Genomic DNA, 13471 nt, shown 5'->3' on the forward strand with positions numbered 1-13471 from the left:
TTTTTTTTTTTAATTTCTGTGTAAAAGTTTGTCAGGAATCATTCATTTTTCCCTTTCCCAGAAGTCCTCCTGCTGCCCCTCGGGTTGTGAGCAGAGTCTGCAGGGATCCGAGTCAAAGGATTCAGAACCTGAACTTCCTTGTGCAGCAAATCAAGACGTATTATCTGGTAAGTCTTTGGACGCTCTGCTTCCTCTGAGTCGGTGCTCCAGTTTTCTATTAGGCATCGGAGCTTTCGGTCCTGCTCCAAATCTGATTATGATCTTGTTTGGATTGTTCAGATATGCATGCTTTTAAGTTGTGCAGCAACAGATTAACTTGTCCTCCTCATGATGTTTGGCCTACATATGAGCCGTGTGAACATCTGTGTAATCAGCACTGAAGCCAGGTCGCAGTGCTGCAGAGGCCACATGACCCGGCTGAGCTCCCGCCAGAGATGCTGCAGTCCAGAACTGTCTGTCAGAGAAATTAAAAACACGTCTAGGGGACATTTTCAGTCAAAATCCATCAGCTTTATTGATTCAGACCCGCAGCTACAACAGAACATGCAGGCCCTGAACTTCCTGAACTTTATTTTAATTGTTTTCAATCACAGGTTTTCATTCAGACATGGAATGCATTTGTTTCAGGTTCCTCAGAATCCGAGTCTGCGTGCTTTAGCCCGCTTTTAAAGGATTGGCCACTGCTGCCCTACATTCTGCATGTGGGCCAGAAACAAACATGGAGTTCATGGTTTTAATGATCCTTTTGCTCTTCTGTCACCTGAAAAACTGTAAAAAGACGTTTTTGATCATCTGAGTGTGTTTGGTGTGCCGGGGCTCCGCTCTGGGGCTTTGGTGAAAACAGCGCTTTGGCTGCAGGCGCAGCAGCGTTCACGACAGATGGATCGATTGTGTCAGTCTAAGGGGGGTTGGCTCCAGAACTGCAGCGTGGTGTTCAGGGTGGAAATGGTATCAGGTCCTCAAATCCATGGATAGATTTTCCTTTAATGCTATTTTCTTACCTCTGCTGCACAACAACAACTGTCCTCATGGTGTTTATGAGCTCTCAATTAGCTTCCGCTTCGATATGATCGAAGGATCATATCGAAGGATGTAGCCTTCAATGGCTTCCCCTTCCAGAATCAAATTCAAGCCCCTCCTGTTCATGACCCTCCATAACCTGGCTCCGCCTTGTCTCTTTGACCTTCTCCATATCAATCTCTCCAGTGCTCTTCGTCTGTCCAGCTCTCTATTACTCCAGCTTGATTCATTACTATTCCAAACTCTGGAATTCTCTGCCTCCTGACTTCCGTAACATAAATTCCAACCTTTGTATCCAAACTTAAAACTCATCTTTTTAAATCTGCTTTTTTGCTTTGATTTTACTGGTCCATTTCAGTCAGTTGGGCCTCTATTGTATTTTTTTATGCTTTTGCCTGTTTTATGGATTGTGCTTTTAAATAAAAGGGATTATTGTTATTAAGTATCAAAATGTCTTTCAATAGTTCTATGAAACTCTTTTTCATAGCAAAGCAAAATGTGTTTTGGAAAGGAGAAAAAAGGAAACATCTTTTGATATGAATTAGAATCTCAGCTCTGTGATTTGGAATGGAGACAGTTGTGGGTTTGACAAGGACCCCAGCACTGATGCCGGGGTGGTGGTGGGGGGCTACAGATTTTAACATAAAAAAGCTGCATGTCATCAATGGAAATTGGAAACGAGCCGCTGATGAGATTCTGGACATCACATCAGTTTTCTAATGTTCTGTCACTTGTGGTGTGCCACAAGAGTCTGTTCCTAGTCCGCTCCTTTTTTACAGTATATATTAATAAGAGGACAAAATGTAACTCACGTAAGTTATCATTTTTATGCCGACGACATGATTTTATGTTCTTTCTTCTGTCACTGAAGCCATCAACAAATTACAGTTAGAATTTACAGCTGTTTGTCACAAGTTTTCTGAATTGAGTCTTACTTTAAACACAAATAAAACTAAAGTAAAGTTTTTTTCCATCCAAAAACACAGAAAACATCTCCCCTATATTTGCTCCAGATGGCTCAGTTATTGCAGTTGTAAATACTTGAACGTCTCTAGATTCTCTTGTGAGAAAGCTGTGCCGTAAACTGAGTTTCTACATTAGAATCAAGCTCTGTTTTCTTTTCATGAGAGAAAAGACTTGTTGCTGCAACATTACTTCCAGTCTTAGACTATAGGGATGTTTTATACACACATGCTCCAGTCAAGGCTCTGCACACTTTGGATTTGGTCTTTTATGCCTCTTTATGTTTCATAAATTGTGGCGCTCAAATTCATCACTGTGAATTGTATCCACGAGTTGGTTTAGCTGTTTGTAGGATTACACACTGGCACCAATTTATATACAAGGGACTCCTCTGACTTCTTTCTTCATATTTGACCTTATGCTCTCCGGTCTCAGGGCGTCTGTCCCGAGTGTTTTAACAGAAAAAGGAAAGAAAGGAAGCTTTCTGTCAAAAACAATCCAGCTTTCAAAGCTCATAACTTTGCCTCAGTTTGACGTTATAATGAAGGACCTGGAAACAAAATCTCTAATCTGTAGTTGTTTTTAATTATTCATTGTTTTATTTCATCATATTTATTATTTTTTTTGCATGTTTTAATTAAATGACATGTCTTAGGTGTAACTTCTGCCTCTGAACCAGGACTCCCTTTAAAAAGAGATTGGTGGATCTCAATGGGATTTTTCTCCTGAGTGAATTTAAAAATAAAATAAAATCACAGATCCAACCTGGTTAAGGAGGAGTTCTGTGTCTCATTGGTTAAACATTTCTGAGGACTTTTTTTTAGCTTTTAAGGTTCCATCCCAGAGATTCATGAGGTGTTTTTTTCCTGGATGTTGTGTTTTTAACAAACACATCTTCTCAATTGTCCTTTTTTTTTTCATTTGCTCCAATTCTGTTCAATAAAACCTTAAACTATGCTTTGTAGTCCAATCAGACAGAGGATCATTTTCCCAAACATCTTATTCAGACTATCTGTGCATTTTTGTGTCACTTGAGAAAATCCTTCCTTCGATTGTTTATGATGTTTTCAGACTGACATGGAACCAGCTCCTAAAACTGGTTTTATGTCCCTGCTGGATCTGGGGTCTTACGTTTTACAGCAGCCATGCATGCTCCCCAGCGCTCACGCATGCTGTGCACACACTTGTGCATCTGAGCTGCACACAAGGCCACAGCACACAGTTTTGGAGGAGTACAGCTCTGCACCGGGGAAACCAGCTCGCTCATCGACCCTTTCAGAGCGGCCGCTCTTTAGCTGGATGCGCTTCCCTGCAGGATTTTCATCAAAAGTGCTGCGCGTCCTTCCAAGCACTTTGTCTGCTCCTCAATGAGTGTTTTGTTTCACTTCAACACAAAGCGGTGGCCTTCTGTGACTCATCCCCTCCTCTGTCTGTTTTCTGCAGGACAGTCTGAGGCAGTTAATCGCGATTCCTCTGCCAGACGTGCTTCTGCTCAGCAGGACGCCGTACTGTGGTACGCTCTTCATCCTCTTTCAGGGCTTCAGCGTGTTTGCTCAACATTTACTGCAGGAAGTCCAGCTGACGTTGAGACAGTCCTGCTGGCTTTTCTTGATTGATTAAAGGAAATGGGAGTGTGAGATTCATGCAGGATTTTTTAGATAAAAGCAGCAGTGTTGAAGGAAACCCCTCTCATGGTCTGCTCCTCCTTCCCTCAGAACAAAGTCTGGATGAAATGAAGAAGCTCTTGCTGCTGTTGTTGGGATGTGCCGTGCAGGTGAGCAGTGAGCATCCCTCTCATGTTTGGTGATTTTTTTGAAGGACTTGTAGTCATTTTTGTGTTCCTTTGAGTGACTTTCAGTGTGACAAAAAAGAGGAGTACATAGAGAAGATCCAGACGCTTGATTTTGAAACAAAAGCTGCGATTGCTGCTCATATTCAAGAGGTATCGGCAGAATGACGTGAGGCTTCTGTGCTTTACGTGCACGCTGGTTTGATGGTTTTTCCAAAACTTGTTTTCAGTTGACCCACAGTCAGGAGAACGTGCTGGACCTGCAGCGGCTGGAGTCTGGAGACATGCACCCAGAGGAGACGGAGGCGGCGGTGAGAACCGTGGCCGCATGCCTCCAGCATTTGCTGGACCAGAGGGACGCTCATCTGGAGGTCCGTGTTCCGCCTTCCACTTCTGTCACATTTTCACCTTTCAGCTTAGATTCAAAACGCTCAAAACTTTGAGAACTAATATTCTCTCCGTATGCAGGCTATAGCAGAGCTCATGCAGGAAAAGGAGGCGGCTGGAAGTTCGCTCTGCAGCCCCTCCAGCCCCCCGTCTGCCTGCTACTCTCCCAGCATGCAACAGCAGCAGGCGGGGACTCAACAGCACCTGGTGGTGGAGCTGGCCGACTCGAAGGCAAAGATCAGACGACTCAGACAAGAACTGTAAGCAAAATGAAACTTGATGTGAGACTAAATGTCGTTGTGAGATTTAAAGGGATTTTTTAATAACAGAAACACACATTTTTCAACATGTGAAAACTCAATCACACTTGAGCGATTTCAGCAATCCTTATATCAAAATATTAATCTCACTGAGGACATTACTGCTTGTACTTTTGGTTTTTAAAAACTTTATAGTTTTTTAAGAATTGAACAAAATGTGCCCCATAGGACATGAATAAGAAATCACTCAAATCCTTCAAAAACTTGTGAACTTTTTTCATTTACTTTCAGCTAGAGACAACATTCAAACTTTCATATGTTCAAGTATTACTGGGTATTTAGGATAATTTGGAATTTTGCTTTTAATTTAGCAACATTCTAGCTGTTTTTGGAAAATTTAGAAATTTTTCCAGTCTAATTTGAACTTTAGCCAACGTTTTAGCTTTATGCAAGCATCCATCCATCCATCCATCCATCTTCTTGGCCGCTTCTTCCCTTTCGGGGTCGCGGGGGTGCCGGAGCCCATCCTGGCTACTGATGGGTGAAGGCGGGGTTCACCGTGGACAGGTCTCCAGTCTGTCACAGGGCCTCAATCACACACACATCCACCCTCACATTCACACCTAGGGGCAATTTAGAGTCACCAATTAACCTATGAAGCATGTTTTTGGACGGTGAGAGGAAGCCGGAGTCCCCGGTGAAAACCCACGCATGCACGGGGAGAACATGCAAACTCCACACAGAAAGGTCCCAGCCGGGAGTCGAACCGGGGCCTTCTCGCTGTGAGGCAAGAGCGCTAACCACTGCGCCACCGTGCAGCCCCTTTATGCTAGCAGTTTTGCCAAAATCAGACTTTTTTTAAACTTCCTTAGCATTATACTGGCTGTTTTGGCAAAATTAGACATTTTTCCAGTTTTTTGCTAATTTGGCATTAAGCTTATATATTAGCAAACATTCAGTTTCTGTCCTTTCTGCTATCAGCTTGAGTATTTTTAGCTATCAGTTGTGGCCACATTTAGCTTACAGCATTCACACTAGCATTATTACAGGTAATGCTACATATCTAGTTATAACTGCTACAAATTTTCCTGTAGGTTTAGGTTTAAGCAAAAATAAATCACTAAAAATATATTTTTTAATCTAAGGTGAAACATTGTAGTCATGTGGACTGAAGTAATTATTGTTTTTCCTGCTTTTGCTGACAATGTCCTTCAAAGCCTCATCATCTACAGATAAAGTAAAGCTTTTCTGCAGCAGCCGATTCAACACACTCTCATCTCCAAGTCGTCACATATCGACGTTTGGTTAAGAATTCCTCTGTGTCAAAAACGGATGTTTTAGGTGTCCCAGACTCATCATTTTTTCACGTTCGTGAACTGGTTCGGCAACCCCGGGGCGTGGACTGGTCCTTGGGACGTGTCCAGTACCAGTACCTAAACCTGGTACCAGACACAGTACTGGGCGCGAACTAGGCCTGAACACAAACCTTTAGGGTTAGGGTGCACTCCACGTCCTTCTACTGGACCGGTTCCAGTTTGCGGCCCAGAGAATGGGGACCCTTGATTTAATGGGAAAAGCCAGCAGGTCAAAAAACGAGTTGGGGGACATTAAAACATCAAAAAGTGACGGAGTCCTTGACCAAATGTCACCATGTGACCAGTTGGGAGTGAGAGTGTGTTGATCAATTCAGATGCAAAGTCATGAAAAATCTTCTTCTGTGATGAAAGTACAGCAAGTGTTCAGACAGAACATCCAAACAGGTTTAGTTTCCCTCATTCCCTCAGTTTGTTGACAGTTTAGTTCCAAAAGTGGAGCGGTCAGACATGGAAGTGTGTGGTTTTCCTCTGGTGCCGGTAGAGCTTCAGCTCTGCAGAGCGACACACACAGTGAATGACAGCAGCAGCAGACATGTTCAGGATAAGAGACGCCCTGCAGAGGCTGGCCCACATTGCTGCTTGCTTGGCAGGTTGTGTGGCTGTGGATCCCGGCTGACCCACATTTATGCTGCAGCCTCGCACACGCGCACTCACCCTGATCCAATCTGCCGGCCTCTGGCCTGCCCTGCACGCTGCTGCTCCGCGCTCGTCATTAGGATGCTCTCACTCACACACTGTAACTTTACAGAACACCTTCAGAGTCTCCTGCTTGTGTGTCTGCACAAACCCTCTAACCCATTAACCCTGTGACCACAGAGAGGAGAGGAGAGAGCAGATGCTCGACTGCAGACATGAGCTGGAGAACATGGAGGCCCAGCTGAAGAGGGTCCAGCAGGAGGTACCACACCTGTTTATTTCTCATTCATCCAGGCGACATCGTCTTAAGATTAAGTTCTTTAGATATTCTGAAATCCCAGAAATACAGCAGAACAATCAACAAAGTAACAAAACTGGAAACAGGATTTTAACCCATAAGAAAACATTAGCATAACAGAAAAACATCAGTAAATGTGTTCTGTGGTCCATTTGGGCTCACATCATTTTAAATTAAACAGGTTTGGGTTCTTATGGATTAAAAATATGGTGTTTCTTATTAGTCAAAACTAAAATGAACATGTAGTAAACATGAGGGAAAAACAAAATTAAAAAATGGACAAAAAAAAAAAAGTTGGCAAACGGGCAAAACTCCACGCAGAAATGAGGCATCCACATGCACGGATCAGACATTCCTTGTGGATAATTCAGACCCCCACGAGCACTTTCTGCTTCTGCTTCTGCTTTTAAACCTCCAGCGAGCAGAAAAAGTCATCGAGCGCAAGAGAATGTCTACTTCCTTGGTCCCTCGGGCAGAAGGGATGCGAGCACACTGGCAGACCTCAGTGATATGGCAAGCCAAAGGGGTCAATAATCACCAGGAAAAGTGCTGTAAACGTGTAACAAGCTTCATGAAATACACTTGACAGAAATCAGGGTTTAACTAAATTCCTTTTTAATACAAATTAATAATAAATAATAATTCATAATAATTCACAATTAATACAAACTAGTCAAACATAAGAACACATATTCTTGAAATTCCCCAAAACAAAATGAAAAAAAGTCCTTTTAGTCTTTTCAGTCTCTTTAGGCTTTTTAGTCTCTCTTTCAGTGTCCAGACAAAAATTCCAATGTTTAAAAAAATATTGATTCTCCAGGAAACACGAGTCCAAAAAAGAAAAAAAATAAATGATCTCACCCAAGGGAATGTGGTTGCAGCTTCCTCCCTTAATCCAGCTTTACTATTTCCTTCTGGGGTCCTTCTTCTTCATCTGACAGCTCCGATGCCCCAAAGTTTTCTTCTATTATTTCCTTGCTGGTGACTCCGCCCACTTCCTCCAATACGCACATAATCCAACACAAAATTCTACACAATATTTAAACAGGAAAAAAAAAACACTTTCTATTTGTCTTAGATCAATTGTATTTTTCAAACTACCGTATTTTTCGGACTATAAGTCGCACCGGAGTATAAGTCGCAGGGGCCAAAAAATGCATAATGAAGAAGAAAAAACCATACATAAGTCGCACTGGAGTATAAGTCGCATTTTTTTCAAGTAATTTATTTTACAAACTGGTTGAAAAAAATGATATTACATCATCCTGGAAGGTCAGTTATAACATTCATAAGTGAATAGAAAACAGGCTGAATATGTGTCAACACATATTAGCATCATGAAAAAAACGAAAAGGTGTAGCATTTATATAACATAACAGTTTTATTTAACTATAGCCTCAAGAACTCATCAACTTTGTATCTTTACTGTAATTAATTGCACGCAATCTCACTCCATATCACTAAATCCCTTAAATTCTTAGTCCTCTGTGTCACGTCTGAATAACTAAAGTAAATAAAGTAAATAAAGTAATTGCATAGATCACCATAAGAGGGCACTCTAGACTTACGGTCCATATCTCATCATTAAAAATTCGTATATAAGTCGCACTGGAGTATAAGTCGCAGGGACATTCAATCTATGAAAAAAACCGCGACTTATAGTCCGGAAAATACGGTAGTGTGGACTTTATTCCTATCAGTACTCAAATTATTATGTATTTATTTTGTCCACTGGATAACTCTGTGACAATGCTACAAATGGCGTATTGGCCATGAAAACGCAACTTTTAACGCACGTTTTAAGAGTAGCACGTAAATTGCGGCGCTGTGTGCTGACCCAAAATGGGCGTAAAAAGCACAGTCTTTAATGTTTTTTTTTTTTACTGCGCTTTTCCTGACCCCTCCTTGCTTCCTGTCTAAGTCGTCATCCTCAAAATAGACCAATCAGAAGAAAGTCAACTCAGTCCTTTGTCTCTGCCCCCAATTGTCAAAACTCCTTTTTCACTAGTGTGCAGAAAGTTTCTCTGCGAGCGCACATGAAAAAAATATGATTCTGCTAGCGGACACGCATCACTCGTGCCAGAGACAAGCTCACGCACGTGGAAGTAGACAGTCTCTCTTGCGCAATGACTTTTTCTGCTCGCGAGAGGATTAAACACAAGCGTGTCAAAGCAGAAAGCGCTCACGGTGGTTGGATTTGTCCACGAGGATGTCTGATAGGTGCGTAGAGATGTCTTATTTCTGCGTGGAATTTTGACTAATAAATAACGCCATTTAAAAATATTACTACACGTCACAGTAGAAATCATGACATAAAGTTCTTTTTTTTTTCATTATTGAGCAAATTTATGTCCATTTCACAATTGTATTTGTCAGATTTGAGCTTCTCTGGGTTGATTTCCAAAGTCCAAGCACATGCACACACTGTACGGATGGCATCTGAGTCTGAGCTGAGACTGCATGATTGTTTGTCTCTGTGATGAGCTGGAAAAGCGCCTGGGGTCTCTCTGCGGATGGGCAAGTTTCCTGCAGCCCTGAATGAACAGCAGGAGCCTGGTGGAAAAATCAATGACAGATAATTATTGTAGATTTCAATCGAAGCCCGCCGGCGTACAGCGACGCGTTGGATGAAAAGTTCAAACTGAGGAGTTGCAGGTGCATTTTTGTCTGTGAGCAGAACTCCCGGCTGCTCGTGGACGCCCGCGCTGCCCGGACGTACCGCGATGAGCTGGACGCTCTGAGGGAGAGGGCCATGAAGGCGGACAAGCTGGAGAGTGAAGTGGGGAGATACCGGGAGCAACTGCACAAGATGGAGCTGTACAAGGCCAAAGTGGAGGTGGGACTCATTTGTCTTTCTGCTGGTCTCTGGAAACAACAAACCGATGAGTGTTGGGTTGAAACCTGTGTTTCATAAATCAGGAGCTGAAGGAGGACAACAGGGTGCTGGTGGAGACCAAGGAGGTGTTGGAGGATCAGCTGGAAGGCTGGAGGGCTCGCACAGACAAAATCCACCAGCTGGAGAAGCACATCCTGCTGCTGAAGGCCCGGGTCCAGGACCTGGAGCAGGTCAGACGCCTGCACACCTGAGGCTCCTGGGAGTTTATTTACTTCTTCAAACGTTTCATTTTACTATTTTAAATGAATGTCGATATTAACCAAAAAGGAATGGGCTGAAGCCTCATGCTCATCAAGTCAAATTGACAAAAATGCCACAAACATACATGGAAAAAAAATATATATATATATATATATATATATATATTTTATAAAATTTCTCCTTTGTTTTCAAAGTTTAACTGTTGAAAAGACAGAAATCTTCAGGGAGGATGGCTCATATAAACTACTACATTTGTGAACTGATTGTTCATTGTAACATAATTGTATCAAGAGGCTGTTCATTTGACTTTTAAATATTGTAAATATGTTAACCTCCAACAGACACAGATGATGCAAACAAATTCACTTCATTGTTGGCGAAATGTCTCCTTTCTGCCGTTCATTAATTATCTACATTCAGATTTGATGCAAAACTCATTATAATAAAACAGGCCACCTTCTGCATTCCTACACTTTGTTTTTGTTGATATTTTTCGTTTATTTGAAGGATTTCTGCTCATTTCCTCCTCCTGTCTCTGGACAGACAGGTGTTACAGATACAAACCATTTCAGTCCTAAAAACATGTCCTGATCAAACATGAAACAGCAGATTTACATGTGCTCCTGCAGATAGTTTTATCATGATGACATTATTCTTTTTTCATGAATGTTGAATGTATTTATGTGTATTGCATTCAATTTATTGCAACAAATAACTTGATGAAACCAGAAGGAAGTCTCTATTGTGCTAATAGTGATTAACGTCGTCTAATTTTATTCACCTTTTTATTTTTTTATAGTTACTAAAGCACAATGTGGCTCATTTTTGTGTTTATTTTTTATTGTTCTTTATGAGTGAAAACTAAGTGCTTTAAAGTGTCACTCAGATGCAACCTGGGATGTTAGAATCTTGCAGGTTTCTGTGTTTCCTCAACTCTCAATAGAAAACCTGCACAAATCCAGCTAGATGAGCTTATCTCAGTTTAAAATATTTACTTCAAGAACAATAAATGAATAAAGTAACAAAGACAATTAATAAAATCAAACTAAAATGCAACAAAAAAACCCAGAACAGATCAGGCTTTTCTTTTAAAGCCTTTTAGACACTTGAAAAGCAGACGTAAAGACGTATCAAAGCCTCCGTTTAAATCTCATATTCAACATTGTATTTGTGCTCAGTAAAAACACTGAACATATATAAACTGTGAAAGTTAACGCATGTGATTAATCAAAAAAAAATTAATGTGTTCATATTTATTAACACCCTGCCATACTGCTTTGAAATCAGCACAATTAATCTGTTTAAATTAAATATAAACTTTTATATTCTATGATTGAGATTTTATTAAATTAAATAGATAATATGGCATTTATTTGTAGTTTTTGGACAAAAATCATCCTTTATTTTAATAAATTAGGCGGAAGATGAACGTCGATCTGACGTCTGTAATGCAGCAGCAGCAGTGCACCCGCTATGGGGGGCGGAGTCAAACTGAGCTGTTTGCCATTAGAAATCCAACATATTTTGGGACCGACATGAGTTTTCTACAACTACAAGAACCTGCAATAAAAATCATGCTGTTACGAGAGGCGAGCAGTTCAGAGTTGACAGACACGCCTCCACCTGAGAGCTGGATCCAACTTCTCCCGAAAACCTTTCTATTATTTTTCACAAACACAATAAGGAAAATTTATGAGAAAAAGAAAAAGTAGGAAAAAATAAGCTGAATTCCAGTAAAAATGTCAACTGAACAGCAGTGCTCTTTGAGGAGAAATTATCTTTTTTTTGGCTGCCTGCAGCTGCAGCCTCACAGGCAGACTGAAGTAAGAAAGATCATCATGGAGCTGTGAGGTCTGTGATGTTCCTCTATATGTGGCCCAAAGGAATCTGGGACTTTCACCTGGATTTTTTTTTGTATTTTTATTCAAAAACATGTTGATTGGTTTGTTGAAAAAGTTTATTCTTGTTGTTTTTCTCAAATTAGACCTAAAACTTTCATCCTATATATTAAAACAGCTCTTTAAATATCTTTGGGGTTTCCACAGCAAAATGAATCACTTTTTTTACAAACAGAATCTTCTGTTATTGCATGATTTTATGTCTTGTGTTTGAAGACAACATGGAAAAATAACAAACTAAAGCTATTTTTTTCCCAGGTTTGCGATTAATTAGTTACATTTTTTTAATCGATATAAACCACAAACTAAATGATTTCTGAACAACCAGAAACTTTTTTCCATTTTTTAACCACCTCCTCTTTTGGCCCCAGGAGAGGGAGGTGGACAGGAGGTGCATCAAGGAGCTGCAGGAGGAGAACCTGGCTCTGTGTTTGGCTCAGAGGAGAAGCATGGAGGAGTCTCAACACTTGGGCTGGGAGCTGGAGCAGCTCTCCAAGACATCGGAGAGCTCGCAGGGTAAGAGCCGCCGTCGGTGAGAGGAGACGGAGACACTTAACCGCACAAGTCACGGCTGTTGTTCTCCTTAAAGGGCAGCAGACTTTCAGCGAGGAGGTCAGCGAGAGGACTCGCAGTCGGCTGCTGAAGCTGGAGAAGGAGAACCAGAGTCTCCTAAGGACCATAGAGGAGCTCAGCACCAAAAGCAAACCAAACCGTCTCCTCTCCTCCTCTGCGGAGGAGTCCTCCTGCGCAGAAAACTCCGAGCCGCTCATGAACGGAGGGTCAAACTACCTTCAAGACGAAGAGCGGAACCTCCTCCCAGAAACTGCAGAGGGTCGTCTGCAGGAGAGCGGACAGCTGCAGGATGGAGGCGCTGGGAAGGATTTCCAAGAAAGCATGTTGGATCTGGAAGTCCTGGAAAATATTCAGAATGGTCTGCATTGTTTGGACGGACAGAAGAGCCCAAACAGAAGCAGCCTTCGTCATGACAGTGTCCTCACAGTTCTGCCGGCTCGCTCTTCCTATGCCAGCAAGCACACCCAGCGGCTGGAGGCCAAGGTCAGGGCTTTGGACGCAGTAAATCTGCAGCTCCAGACGTCTCTGGACAGTGCAGGTGAGGTTCTGCAGGCCGTCAAAAATGTTCACCGAAACATTACAAGGTCGCTAATCTTTTTTTCCTCTTCTTTTAAGATCGAAAAGTGTCTCTTTTGGAGGAGGAGCTTCAGGAGCTGGAAGCAGAGAACCACACTCTACAGACCTCCGTAGAGGAGCTTCAGATCTCTGCGAGGCGCCTAGAGCAGCTAGAATCTGAGAAGCAGAGCCTGGAGCAGGAGACCGCCTCCTTGGAGAAGAGCAAGCGGCACCTGGAGAAGGAGAACCGGCGGCTCCGGCAGCAGGTGGGGAAAATGTAGGACTCTCCTCAACAACTTGCAACGGCTTTGATTGACGTCCAACCTTCTGTCCAGGTGGAAATTCTGGAGGCGAACTTGGACAACAGCAATGTGTGCATGAGCAGCTTGGAGAGAGAGATGCGCGGCGTGGTGAAGGAGGTGGAGGGGTTGAGGGAAACGGCTGAGAGGGTCAAAAACCTGGAGGTGGACAACAGACAGCTGGCCAAGCAAGCTGCCATCGACCAGAAAACGCTGGCAACGCTCAGGCAGGTGAGTTCTGACGCTCTCAGTCAGAGAACTGAGAAAGAGAGAGACAAAGATGAGAGAGAACACAGACACAGAGCTGTCATAATCAGATG

At 42.3% G+C, this 13471-nt stretch overlaps 1 protein-coding gene across 1 annotated transcript in view; it reads left to right on the forward strand.

Annotated features, from left to right (window-relative positions):
• ccdc88aa (coiled-coil domain containing 88Aa) overlaps nucleotides 1-13471 on the forward strand; it is a 32292-nt gene that overhangs the window by 3500 nt on the left and 15321 nt on the right. The window contains 13 exon segments of the mRNA XM_024259564.2: nucleotides 62-167; nucleotides 3427-3496; nucleotides 3699-3757; nucleotides 3842-3925; nucleotides 4003-4143; nucleotides 4241-4419; nucleotides 6612-6693; nucleotides 9407-9565; nucleotides 9649-9795; nucleotides 12096-12240; nucleotides 12314-12835; nucleotides 12913-13118; nucleotides 13188-13382. Of these exon segments, the coding sequence (XP_024115332.1) occupies nucleotides 62-167; nucleotides 3427-3496; nucleotides 3699-3757; nucleotides 3842-3925; nucleotides 4003-4143; nucleotides 4241-4419; nucleotides 6612-6693; nucleotides 9407-9565; nucleotides 9649-9795; nucleotides 12096-12240; nucleotides 12314-12835; nucleotides 12913-13118; nucleotides 13188-13382 (2095 nt within the window).

This window comes from Oryzias melastigma, linkage group LG1, assembly GCF_002922805.2.
Source record: "Oryzias melastigma strain HK-1 linkage group LG1, ASM292280v2, whole genome shotgun sequence".
NCBI classification, from domain to species: Eukaryota; Metazoa; Chordata; class Actinopteri; order Beloniformes; family Adrianichthyidae; genus Oryzias; species Oryzias melastigma.